We start from the raw sequence: 14257 nt of genomic DNA on the forward strand, positions 1-14257 counted from the left end.
CATACAGCCCTCAAGAGACAGAGTTTATATAGTAATCCTTTCAATGCGGTCAGTTACACAAGCTCATATAGTCCAAATGCTGGTAGCCCTTACAGCAGTGGTTTCAACTCGCCTTCCTCAACACCAGTGAAACCTCCATTAGCAAAACAGCTCATATTTCCTGGTAGCTCAGGTAAGCTACAGTTCTAAAAATGTCATGTGCTCTTGAGTTGTGGGTTAGACTGGCAAGGAGTTAAATCTTAAGTGTATTAAAAAAATACTATAGTAACATCTGGAGTTCCAGTAGAAAGCCTGCATCATATGTAAGAAACTAAATTTGACCAGTTTATTTTGGCATAAGGTATATTAATGCTGCTTCCCTCAGGGTCTGTACTAGTCGAGTATATGTAACATGGACAAAGGTTCCATGTAACTTGATTATAAGGATGAAAGAAAAACTACATTTATTAAAAGGTTTGATGCAGGCTTTTGGAATGTAAATTATAACTTAAGTCTTATCTGCACTCATACAGCTAGCATCAGTGCAGATGATCTTGTGGTACCAACAACCATGTAATTGAGGTGAAAAGTGGGGCGTGTGTGAATGAATGAACGAACAGGATGTGTTGAAACTTTGCAGTGACACATACAATAACATTTGGCCATGTATTTTACTTTTATCTTTGACTTTTTGACTGTCGGTTTCTCTGGGATATCAGCAGACATAATGGGGAAAGCTTCAGTCTCTTGGGAGCATCAGCAGATCACTTAGAGGATGGGGAAGGCATTAGAAATGTGAAAGACTTTCTAGCAGCTTGTATAATTCTGCAAATGTTAATAAAACAGCTTTAAACGAAAGCTGTGGGTTGCTGAAAAGGAACAGTATATACAAAAAAGGATTTTTTGTACCTAAGTTATATAAGTATTAAATGCCAGGAAGTTTATAAATTCAGAGGCTACAGCCAGCAAGGATCCCCTGTTAATCATGTAGTGTGATCTGTTATATAACACAGGCCAGAGGCCTTCACCAAAATAATTTGCTTAGAGTAGAGCACATCTTTTAGAAAGTATCAGGGGCAGCCATTTTAGTCTAGATCTGCAAAAGCGACAGAGTCCTGTGGCTCCTTATAGACTAACGGAGGTATTGGAGCATAAGCATCTGACAGAGCATGTGCATCTGACGGAGGTATTGGAGCATGTGCATCTGACGGAGTGGGTCTTTGCCCACGAAAGCTTATGCTCCAATACCTCCGTTAGTCTATAAGGTGCCACAGGACTCCTTGTTGCTTTTAGAAAAACATCGAATCTTGTGGAAAATCCACCACAGTGTTTGAAAATGATTTTCAATGGTTAATTCCCCTCACTGTGTTTCTGTTTTGGGAAAAAAAGCCTTATTCGCTATTGGAATTTGTTTAGTGAATAAGCTCTTTTGCTTGATAGCGGGACATCCAGCCTTTTACCCACTAGTAGGCACAGTACTGCTGATACACTAGTAGCTACAGAGATATTGTAATACACTGCAGAGTATTCTGTAGGTTTTCTTTTCTTTATTCTTTTACAGGTCATTTTAAATGTGCAGCAGATAGAAATCCTCCACTAAGCCCACAGTCCTCTATAGATAGTGAATTAAGTGCTTCAGAAATGGATGAAGATTCTATTGGATCAAATTACAAGCTAAATGATGTTACAGATGTGCAAATTTTAGCACGGATGCAGGAGGAAAGTAAGTACTTTCTGCACTGAAAGGCAGGTGGTTTTTGATTACATAACTCTTTTAAACTTCAGCTGCAGACTTTTAAAACTTTTTTTATGCATCAGCAGGTGAAAAGATGGTAAGAGGAGCAGGAATTGCTTGTCAAATAGATGTCCCTAATAGCAAAATGAGAGCAGCAAATTACTACATGGGAAAACCAGTTTTGAAATGGTCTTCCAAACTTGTGCATTAGGCCTTGCACTCTTAAGTTCTTGGATGGGATAGTGATGGAAAATTAGTACAGTTCGTGTGCAGTTCTATACTCTGACTTTTTTTGTAATGTGACTGGCTGACCCTTTTGTTTTCTGGTTAGGGGAGGGTAAAGTTGTTGTGAAGAGCTTGATTTAGAGGTAAGGAGCAGAAGAAATACTGGAGGATAGGAGAGGCAAAAAAAGAAAGTTAGTTGGTCTCCTGTTATCCCAAGTCCCTTCTCTAGGGGACAAACACTGTCTTGATGAACTCAGTGCTTAAAGCCTGGAAAGAATAATCTCTGACATTTGTTCTCACAACAGGTACAGATTGGGAAAATAGTCATGCACGCTCCCTGAGTTGTGATGTAGCCCTTTTTCAGTTTGTTGGTTTCATTTTGGGTTCTGTGGAGATTGCCAAAACTGCTAATTATCATGGATATCAATCCACCAGAACAGTTCTCAACTGCTTTGTGGTTCACTTGCTGGTGGTTTACCAGTTGCTTAATAATGCTGTAAGAGTTGCATTTAATGCTCTCCTAATACGATTTTTCTAGGTAAGAAAGCTCTGTAGTTGCTGCAGTGTTATGAGACACAAGTGAAGGGGAGGTGAGCCACAAAACATAAGATGTAGTCCACATTGTGGGGTAAAAAAAAGTGGTTTTGAGGACCCTGTCACAGGAAAGGGACTGAGGTCAGCTCCTTAGTTCAGATAACTTTGTTAATGCTGATCTGGGATGAAATGGAATCCTCAAATAAGAGGAGCTAGAATTTGCTAAATAACTTTGAACTTGGTGTAGGCATTTGTGTAAACCATCAATATGGTATTAGCCATTTTTACTCTAAGGTAATATGTAAACTGTTCTTTCTTTTGTCAGGTCTGCGGCAGGAGTATGCAGCAACTACTTCTCGACGTAGTTCTGGTTCCTCTTGCAATTCTACCAGGAGAGGCACGTTTAGTGATCAAGAACTTGATGCACAGAGTTTAGAGGATGAAGAAGACAGTACACACCATGCAGTGCACCCCGCTGTTACCAAGTTCTCACCATCGCCACGCAACTCGCCATGGCCTTCACCAAAGCAGTCTCCCAGGAATTCTCCTCGTTCTCGATCACCTGCTCGAAGCCTGGAATATAGCAGAGTATCACCCCAGCCTATGATTAGCCGCTTACAGCAACCTCGTCTTTCGCTTCAAGGCCATCCTACAGATTTACAGACTAGCAATGTTAAAAGCGAAGGTAAAGAGCTTTGTGTCTCATGTGTGCACTCAGTTCTAATACAGTAGTGCAGTGTTGTAAATATATGTGGTTGTCAGTTTGCAATGTGAGTGATTAATAACTTGTGGCAAACCTGGTAAGAGAATACAAGGCAAAGGTACCAATGAGACTGAGAGCTCACACTTTTTTTTTAACTTTAATCTGTAATTATATACATATTTCCTGCATGTGAATAATGGTATTGCGTCTATATCTGGATGGCTCATTGAACGCCACTCTCATAAAAAAACAGCTATTTCCTCACTCTTTTCACTTAGATAAACTCCAGTATTACTTGGGCTGGGGAAATATGGAACAGCTATTAAGTTCTGTCCTAATCCCTTCAGAGCACAAAAGCTCCACAGTGACAAAGAACCAAGGTGTTGTGGTATTTAAATAGTGAGCATGTTATTAAAACCTCACTAGAATCTCCGTAACAGGGAAAAAGCCCTGAGTTAGGAAGGGAAGGGTTTTTCCGCTAAGCTAATGATTTAGGGTGTTGTGAGTATGGACATGTCCTTGAAAAATTGCTATCTTAAATTATTACCCTGTTAAATTAAGTCCAGTGTACAGACTGAAGGTAATTACTTAGCATATGTCTACACTGTGCACCTTACAGCTGTGGTGCTCTTGCATCTGTACTATTTTAAAGTGCACAGTGTAGCCAGCATAAAAATATAACTACCCCCGAACAAGCGGAAAGTACCTTTGTCAATGGAAGAAAGGCTCAGACTGACAAAGCAATAAGCACACCAGTACTTTTCATTGTAAAAACTATCATTCAGGGGTGTAGGTTTTTTCATAACTCTGGGCAACAAAAGTTAATGATGAAAGTGCCACTGTAGATATTACCTTAGAAAGCTGTTAAGCTTTCAATCTGCATTTCAAAATTACCGTATTTTCCGGCATATAGGGCGACTGGGCGTATAAGACGACCCCCTATCTTTTTAATTAAAAGATAGGGTTTCATCTTATACCCCAGCGCCCCTCCGCCTCCTTTGCTCCCCGTATCCCTGGTCTGCTGGAGATGGTCCCCAGCAGACCAGAGGCACCGGGAGCAAAGCCGCCAGGAGCGCCTGGGCTGCCCCCCCCCCCCCCGCCGGAGCCCCTCCGCGGCTTTGAAAGCCTCGGGGGAAGCCGGCGGGGGGGGGGGGGGGGGGGGGCATCCCAGGCGCGCATGGGCTGCCCCCCCGCCTGAGCCCCTCCGCGGCTTTGAAAGCCTCGGGGGAAGCCGGCGGCGGGGCATCCCAGGCGCGCATGGGCTGCCCCCCCGCCGGAGCCCCTCCGCGGCTTTGAAAGCCTCGGGGGAAGCCGGCGGTGGGGCATCCCAGGCGCGCATGGGCTGCCCCCCCGCCGGAGCCCCTCCGCGGCTTTGAAAGCCTCGGAGGGGCTCCGGAGGGGGGGCAGCCCATGGGCGCCTGGGATGCCCCGCCGCCGGCTTCCCCCGAGGCTTTCAAAGCCGCGGAGGGGCTCCGGCGGGGGGCATCCGGCGTACAAGACGACCCCCGATTTTTGGGGGATGTTTTTTAACTTCAGAGGTCGTCTTGTACGCCGGAATATACGGTATGTAAGAATACACACTTTTGTGTAATGCAGTTTGCTCTTCTATTTTTTGAATTTTAAAGATCTCATGCTCTTTGCAAAAGTGCAAGGATTAGCCCTGGTATCTTGGTACAAATTCCGCTGTAGATTATTGTGCCTACCTAAATCTATATGCAATTTGTTACATACAGTGCTTGTAAAGTAAACTATACCAATAAGTAGCTACCATGTTTAACCTCAGATGATTGCACTTCAGTAGTAGGTGGAATGAACGTTTTAAAAATTTTATATAGAGAGGTTGGAAACCGTATACAGTAATTGTATAATACTTTTTGAAAAACTTAGGCATAAATTGATGGAAAAACTACTATGATCAAATATCATGTAATAGTACAAAAAATCATGGCTTCCCAATGCAGATAATCTTTTAGAGTTTCAAAATTGGCTTGATTTCTGACTTTCCATAGCACACAGCTAAATTGCAAAGTATTTGGGAAGAGAGAAAATACATGAAGAATATTTCATACATAAACCATAAGAAAATAAATTATGGTATCTAAATGACAGCTTCTTGGAGCAGCTGGTTCTGGAACTCACAAGAGGAGAGTCAATTCTTGATTTAGTCCTAAGTGAAACACAGGATCTGGTCCAAGAGGTAACTAGCAGTACTGCTTGGAAACAGTGACCAAGCAGAGTTGGGGGCTTTCCTGTTCATTGCGTCAAGTGTAACATGTATGATTACCTGCCCTGTGGGTGGGTGGCGTATGTGTGCACTCGTTGCAAGAAACTCCTGACCCTCAGAGACTGTGTTTGGGCTTTGGAGGCCAGGGTGGCTGAACTGGAGGAGCTAAGGGAGGCAGAGAGCTATGTTGATGAGACTTTCCGGGACACTGTAGTACTGTCCCACCTCCAGTCTGAGAGCCCCAGTGCTCTTAAGGAGGATGAAAGTCTCAAGGGAACAGAGCATTCAATGGGAGCAGAGGGAAATAATCCCGTAGTTGGGACCCTCCTTCCAGAGGATGTTGCGGTATCCTCTCGCACTGAGGATATCTCTGAGGGGAGGGAATGCCAGTTAGGAAGAGGCATGTGTTAGTAGTGGGTGAGTTGATCATTAGAAAATAGATAGTTGGGTTTGTGATGACTGGGAGAACCGTATGGTCACTTGCCTGCCTGGTGCGAAGGTTGCGGATCTCTCAAGGCATCTAGATAGACTTATGTGTAGTCCTAGGGAGGAGCCGGTGGTCGTGGTACATGTTGGTACCAATGACATAGGGAAGGGTAGGAGAGATGTCCTGGAGGCTAAATTTAGGCTGCTAGGAAAGAGACTGAAATCCAGAACCTCTATGGTGGCGTTCTCGGAAATGCTTCCAGTTCCACGCGCAGGGCCAGGTAGGCAGGCAGAGCTTCAGAGTCTCAATGCGTGGATGAGACGATGGTGCAGGGAAGAGGGGTTTAGATTTATTAGGAACTGGGGACACTTCTGGGAGAGGGGGAGCCTATACAGGAAGGATGGGCTCCACCTAAACCAGGGTGAAACCAGACTGCTGGCACTAAACATTAAAAAGGCCATAGAGCAGTTTTTAAACTAAGAGATGGGGGAAAGCCAATTGGTGCGGAGATGCACATAAATCGGAGGGAGACTTCTCTTAGAGGAGAATCCGTTGATAGAGATTCTCTAAGCTGTAGTCAGAAAAAGAGGAGGGGAGAGGACAAACCATGGGCCAGAGCAGACAAACAACCGCATTCTAAGGAATCCAATGCATCAGGGAAGGGCAGACAAATAAGCAGTGGCAAATTTTTAAAGTGCTTCTACACAAATGCTAGGAGTCTGACTAATAAGATGGGTGAACTGGAGTACCTCGTATTAAATGAGGAGATTGACATAATAGGCATCACTGAAACCTGGCGGAATGAGGAAAATCTGTGGGACACAATCATACCGGGATATAAAATATATAGAAAGGATAGAGCAGGCTGGGTGGGTGGCGGAGTGGCACTGTTTGTGAAAGATAATGTAGAATCAAATGAAATAAAAATATTAAATGAATCAACACATTCCATAGAATTGCTATGGATAGTAATTCCATGCTCCAATAATAAGAAATTAGCAGTAGGGATATATTACCGACCACCTGACCAGGACAGCAATACTGACATTGAAATGCTGAGGGAAATTAGAGAGGCTACCAAAATAGAGAACTCTATAATAATGGGGGATTTTAATTACCCCCATATTGACTGGATACATGTCACTTCAGGAAGAGAAGCGGAGATAAAATTTCTCAATGGCTTAAATGACTGCTTCTTGGAGCAGCTAGTGCAGGAACCCACAAGGGGAGAGGCAATTCTCGATTTAGTCCTGAGTGGAGTGCAGGATCAGGTCCAGGAAATAACCGTTACGGGATCGCTTGGGAATAGTGACCATAATATAATAACATTCAACATTCCTGTGGTGGGAAGAACACCTCAGCAGTCCAGCACCCTTTCATTTAATTTCAAAAAGGGGAATTACACAAAAATGAGGAGGTTAGTTAAACAGAAATTAAAAGGCACAGTGACTAGAGCCAAATCCCTGAAAGCTGCATGGAAACTTTTTAAAGACACCATAATAGAGGCCCAACTTAAATGTATACCCCAAATTAAAAAACATAGCAAGAGACCTAAAACAGTGTCACCGTGGCTCAACCGCCATGTAAAAGAAGCAGTGAGGGCCAAAAAGGTATCTTTTAAGAATTGGAAGTCCAATCCTAGTGAGATAAATAGAAAGGAACATAAACACTGTCAAATCAAGTGTAAAAATGTAATAAGAAAAGCAAACAAAGATTTTGAGGAACAGCTAGCCAAAAACTCAAAAAGAAATAACAAAATGTTTAAGTACATTAGAAGCAGGAAGCCTGCTAAAAAACCTGTGGGTCCCCTAGATGATCGAGCTATAAAAGGAACAATCAAGGACGATAAAGTCATTACGGAGAAACTAAATGATTTCTTTGCTTCAGTCTTCACGGCTGAGGACGTTGGGGAGATTCCCAAATCTGCACCGTCCTTTGTGGGTGGTGAATCTGAGGAACTGTCCCGGATTGAAGTGTCATTAGAGGAGGTTTTGGGACAAATAGAAAAACTTAATGTTAACAAATCTCCGGGACCGGATAGCATTCATCCAAGGGTTCTAAAAGAACTCAAATGGGAAATTGCTGAGCTATTATCTGTGGTTTGTAACCTATCCTTTAAATCGGCTTCCGTACCTAATGACTGGAAGGTAGCCAATGTGGCACCAATATTTAAAAAGGGCTCTAGAGGCGATCCTGGCAATTACAGACCGGTAAGTCTAACTTCAGTACCGGGCAAATTAGTCGAAACAATAGTGAAGAATAAAATTGTGAAGCATGTAGAAGAACATAATTTGTTGGACAAAAGTCAACATGGTTTCTGTAAAGGAAAATCCTGTCTTACTAATCTATTAGAGTTCTTTGAAGGGGTTAACAAGCATGCGGATAAGGGGGATCCAGTAGATATAGTATACTTGGATTTTCAGAAAGCCTTTGACAAGGTCCCTCACCAAAGGCTCTTGTGTAAATTACATGGCCATAGGATAAGAGGGAAGGTCCTTTCTTGGATTGAGAACTGGTTAAAAGACAGGAAACAAAGGGTAGGAATAAATGGTAAATTTTCAGATTGGAGAGGGGTAACTAGTGGTGTACCCCAAGGGTCAATCCTGGGACCAATCCTTTTCAACTTATTCATAAATGATCTGGAGAAAGGGGTAAGCAGTGAGGTAGTAAAGTTTGCGGACGATACCAAACTGTTTAGGATAGTCAAGACAGAAGCAGACTGTGAGGGACTCCAAGAAGATCTCACCAAACTCAGTGATTGGGCAGGAAAATGGCAAATGAAATTTAATGTGGATAAGTGTAAAGTAATGCACATTGGGGAAAAATAACCCCAACTATATGTACAGTATGATGGGGGCTAATTTGGCTACGACAAATCAGGAAAGGGATCTTGGAGTTATCGTGGACAGATCTCTGAAAACTTCCATGCAGTGTGCAGCGGCGGTCAAAAAGGCAAATAGGTTGCTAGGAATTATTAGGGAAAGGATAGAAAATAAGACCCAGAATATCTTACTGCCCCTGTATAAAACTATGGTACGCCCACATCTTGAATACTGTGTACAGATGTGGTCTCACCTCAAAAAAGATATTTTGGCCTTGGAAAGGGTTCAGAAAAGGGCAACTAAAATGATTAGAGGTTTGGAGCGGGTCCCATATGAGGAGAGGTTAAAGCGACTGGGACTTTTCAGTTTATAAAAGAGGAGATTGAGGGGGGATATGATAGAAGTCTATAAAATTATGAGTGGTGTGAAGAGGGCCGATAAAGAAAAGTTATTTATTAGTTCCCTAAATAAAAGAATTAGAGGACACCAAATGAAATTAATGGGTAGCAGGTTTAAAACTAATAAAAGAAAGTTCTTCACACAGCGTGTAGTCAACCTGTGGAACTCCTTGCCAGAGGAGGCTGTGAAGGCTAGGACTATAATAGAGTTTAAAGAGAAGCTAGATAATTTCATGGAGGTTAGGTCCATAAAAAGCTATTAGCCAGGGCATAAAATGGTGTCCTTGGCCTCTGTTTTTTCAGAGGCTGGAGAGAGATGGCAGGAGACAAATCGCTTGATCATTGTCTTCGGTCTACCCTCTCTGAGGCACCTGGTGCTGGCCACTGTTGGTAGACAGGTTACTGGGCTAGAAGGACCTTTGGTCTGACCCAGTACGGCTGTTCTTATGTTCTTATGTTGGGGTGGGGTGGGGTGGGGTGTGGTGTGGTATGTGTTATGTTGTGTGTTATGTTATGTTATGTTTTATGTTATGTTATGTTATGTTCTTATGACCTAATTAGATTTAAAATCCCTATGGTGGGAAAAACACCACAGCAGTTCAACACTGTGGCATTATATTCCAAAAGGGAAACTACACACAAATGAGGAGGTTAAACAGAAATTAAAAGGTACAATGCCAAAAGTAAAATCCCTGCAAGCTACATAGAAACTTTTCAAAGATTTCATAATAGAGGCTCAACCTAAATATATAACCTAAATTAAAAAACACAGTAAGAGAACCAAAGAAGCGCTACTGTTGCTTGGCTTAAACAAGAAGAAGCAAAGAGATAAAAAGGCATTGTTTAAAAAGTGTAAGTTAAATCCTAGTGAGGAAAGTAGAAAAGAGTATAATAAATTCTGTGAAATGAAGTGTAAAAAATAATTAGGAAGGTCAAAGAGGAATATGAAGAAAACTGGTCAAAAACTCAAAAATTAATAGCAAAAATTTTAAGTACACCAGAAGCAGAAAGCCTGCTAAACAACCTGGATTATCGAAATGCTAAAGGAGCACTCAAGGAAAATAAGGCCATTGCAGAGAAATTAAATGAATTCTTTGCATTGGTTTTCATAAGTGAGGATAGTAGGGAGATTCCCGAACTTGAGCTATTCGTTTTGAGGTGTCATTACAGGAGGTTTTGGAACAAACTGATAAGCCAAACAGTAACAAGTTTCCTGGACCAGGTGGCATTGACTCAAGTTCTGAAAACTCAAATGTGAAATTACAAAACTACTAACAGTGGTTTGTAACCTATCTCTGTAAGTAATTTTCTGTACCTGATAACTGGAAGATAACTAATGTGACACCAATATTTAAAAAGGGCAAATTATTTGAAACTATATTAAAAAAATAATGGTCAGATGCATAGATGAACACAGTTTGTTGGGGAAAAGTCAACATGGTTTCTGTAAAGGGAAATCATTCCTTACTAATTTTACTAGAATTCTTTGAAAGGATCAATAAGTATGTGGACAAAGGTTCCAGTGGATATAGTGTACTTAGATTTCCAGAAAGCTTTTGACAAGGCCCCTCACTAAAGGCCCTTAAGCAAAGTAAGCTGCCATGGGATGAGAGAAGGTCCTCTCACGGACTGGTAACTGGTTAAGACAGGCTACAAAGGGTAGGAATACGTGGTCAGTTTTCAGAATGGAGAGAGGTAGCTAGTGGTATCCTGGAGGAGTCAGTACAGGGATCAATCCTAATCAAGATATTCATAAATGATCTGGAGAAAAAGGGAATCAGTGAGGTAACAAAATGTACAGATACTAAACTGCTCAAGATAGTTAAGACCAAAGTAGACTGTGAAGAACTTCAGAAGGATCTTAAAAACTAGGTGACTGGCCAATAAGATGGCAGATGAATATTAATGTTGATAAATGAAAAGTAATGCATATTGGAAAACATAATCCCAACTATATGTATAAAATGATGGGGACTAAATTAGCTATAACCATTCAACAGAGAATTTGGAGTCATTCTTGATAGTTCTCTGACAATGTCCACTCAATGTGCAGCAGTAGTCAAAACAAATAATTTTAAGGAATAATTTAGAAAGGGACAGAGAATAAGATAGCAGCAATAAAATATGCTCAATATAAACCATGCTATGCTCACATCTTGAATACTGTGTGCACATGTGGTCACCTAATCTCCAAAAAGAGATATTGGCATTAGAAAGAGTTCAGAAAAGGGCTGCCATATGAGGAGAGATTAAAAAGACTGGGACTTTTCATCTTAGGAGAGAGGGAGATATGATAGAGGTCTATACAATCATGAATGTGTGGAGAAAGTGAATAAGGAAACTTTATTTACTTCCCACAAGAACCAAACGAAATAGGTAGCAGGTTTAAAACAAAAGGAAGTTTTTCTTCACTCAGCGCACAGTCAACCTGTAAAACTCCTTGCCAGAAGATGTTGTGAAGATCAGGACTTTAACAATGTTCAGAAAAGAACTAGATACATTGATGGACCTATCCTCCATGAATAGCTATTAGCCGGGATGGATAGGAATGGTGTCCCTAGCCTCTGTTTGTCAGACGCTTGGAATGAGTGACAGGGGAGGGATCATTTGATGATTGCTCATTCTGTTCATTGCCCCTGGGGTACCTGGCATTGATGACTGTCGGAGGACAGAATACTGGGTTAGAGGGATCTTTGGACTGACCCAGTGTGGCAGTTCTTATGTTCTATAGACTAGGGATGTTTAAAAATCATGTAATATGATAACCATATAACCACTGAAAAAAAATCTCAGCAGCTACATGGTTACCCCTGATGCAGGCTCTACAGTGCTTACCTTAGCTTTATACTGCAGAGCATGCAGCGAAGCCTCAGTGTAACAGACGCTGTTAACAGAGAAGCATCCACTTACTGGTTAAATGGTTAGTCGTTTACGCTCAGAAATCCCTATTGTAGACAACAGATTGATTTCAATAATATTTAGTTTTGCCACAACAGCAAAATTAATGTTCAGGTCAGTTTTTGAAGACAGTTATGCTGTCAATCTTCTGCATCAGGTTGTACATTATGTCTTTGTATTGTATTTTTATACAGAAAAACTAAGGCGTAGTCTTCCAAACTTGTCCAGGGCATCTAACATCCATGCTGAGTCTGTGAAAAACAGCAGAAGTGATTCAAATTTTCAAGTGCCAAATGGAGGAATACCTCGCATTCAACCTCAGGCCTCAGCCAGTAAGTATTTTTACAGTGATACTGTAAACGCACATTTTGGAATTAGAGTAAAACAGCATGTGTTTACCATTTCATAATAAATAGAACCATTTGATAAAGACCTAAACATAACATTAGCCTTCATATTTAGCCAAATTTGAGATAGTTATATATAAATGCCATATCTGACAGTAAACAAACATTTTCCCATTTTACACTTTTTTCCATTAAAATAGTGTATGTGTCCATTAAAGAGTTTTCCCATCTTTTTCCTTGTGTGAGAGAGAGCTTGTAGTTGGTGAAATGCAGCAGTAGTAAAGTAAAATGAATATTAGTGAAGAATCACTTGAACTTGGAACAGGTGAGAGAACATACAAAATATGACAGTCCCCCTTTAAAATGATGTATCTAATGTTTTGGTATGTTCTGGTACATCTATTTAGTGTATATATACACTTCAGATTAGATTGAAGGAATCATTTTTATTTACTAAAACGGCGAGGAGTCCTGTGGCACCTTATAGACTAACTGAAGTGTTGGAGCATAAGCTTTTGTGGGTAAAGACCCACTTTGTCAGATGCATTTTTATTTACTGTAATTAAAGAGCTTGTACAATTTCTTTTCTGAGATTTTTATGAAAATACTCTGGTTTTCTTCATCCTTTAATTATATTGCAGTACACAAGTGAGGTAAATATGTTTTTTAAAGGATACTGAAAGGTGATCTGGAATTACATCTGAGAGTCTTGTTTTGGCCCAGTCATTTATCTGTCTGTCTCTGCCCTATCCGATAAGTCTCTTATTTGTAAGCCAGTTTAGTAATGACATACAAGTTATAAAAAATGCAAAAATCTATGTTCAGATGTAGGCATCTGGCATGTTTCAATATCTTTCCAGTAAAGGATGAAATGCTTTTTAAGTCCGCATTATGTGCACATACATTACTGTCAAGCAAAACCTGACTAATGTTCTAGGTTAGTTGCAGGAAGGTCATTAAGCTGTGAATTGCAAGAGTAGATTTTATTCATATATCTTCAAATATTCAGTCACAATTGAATGCTTCTAGGATAATGTGGTGACCATCTTTGTCTAGACATCCCTAGTTTTAATAGTGAGCATACAGTACTTCAAGGAAAAACTATAACAAATTTTACTTGGCCAGGACACTTCCTTTTGCTCACTATTACAAGAATTAAATTTTTCATGGCATAGCTTGTACCATTTAAACCTACCATGAAGTTGTAATATTGTAACTTGAAGTTTAGTGTAGTAATTAGATTGCAGGATGCAAAATAGGTGGGTATTTTTGTGTAAACAGTTGTTAATTAAGACAGATAAGAATTATGGAAATTATTAGGTGAATTTGCTTTCCCTCTAGCTTAACTGGATTTATATAAATTGGATTTCATGAATAAAGCCAAGACTTTTACCTCTTACAATTTCCTTGCTCTTGTTGATGTCAGATTCCTGCTACTAAATATACAAACCAATATGTTTTTATTCAGATCATGAAGTAAATCTATTTGGGGGTGGGGGTGTGTGTGTGTGTGGGGTGTGTGTGTGTGTGTGTGTACATACAAACATCTAGTGTTAAGTATTGAGTTCCTTCAATTCTAATCCCGTCTGTATTTGAACTTCCTTGTTTTTCCATTGACTTGTATTTAACTCTTTTACTTTGGTCAAATGCCACAGTTAAATTGTTGCAAAGTTTGTTTTCCTGTGGCATTGACTTCTTGTGTTTTGAGATCCAAAACCTGTTGGTCTTGCATGAGCTTAACTTTGCAAGGTTGCTGTGTTTCCATCTAAGGTCATTGCTTTTTCCTTGTCAAAGGCTGCTGTTCTCTAACTAATTTACATGCTCATCTGCTATGGCTGCATTACTGAACATGCTATGGTTGCTAGCAACTAAAAATTAGTTGGGAATGCAGTAAGGCCTCTGAGTTGCCAACTGCTCAGATGTGCGATATGTTGAACAGGCAACTTTAAATATGTATAGTCCAAG

General features: G+C 40.6%; 1 protein-coding gene across 4 annotated transcripts in view; it reads left to right on the plus strand.

Moving 5' to 3' along the window:
* SLAIN2 (SLAIN family member 2) overlaps window positions 1-14257 on the plus strand; it is a 70439-nt gene that overhangs the window by 32085 nt on the left and 24097 nt on the right. For all 4 annotated transcript variants that reach the window (XM_075930461.2, XM_075930457.2, XM_075930460.2 and 1 more), the window contains exons 3-6: window positions 8-172; window positions 1541-1702; window positions 2799-3158; window positions 12140-12277. In XM_075930461.2, coding sequence (XP_075786576.2) covers window positions 8-172; window positions 1541-1702; window positions 2799-3158; window positions 12140-12277 — 825 coding nt within the window. The remainder of the gene's footprint in view (window positions 1-7; window positions 173-1540; window positions 1703-2798; window positions 3159-12139; window positions 12278-14257) is intronic.

Source organism: Pelodiscus sinensis, chromosome 4, assembly GCF_052426305.1.
Source record: "Pelodiscus sinensis isolate ZL-2025 chromosome 4, ASM5242630v1, whole genome shotgun sequence".
Lineage (NCBI taxonomy): Eukaryota > Metazoa > Chordata > Testudines > Trionychidae > Pelodiscus > Pelodiscus sinensis.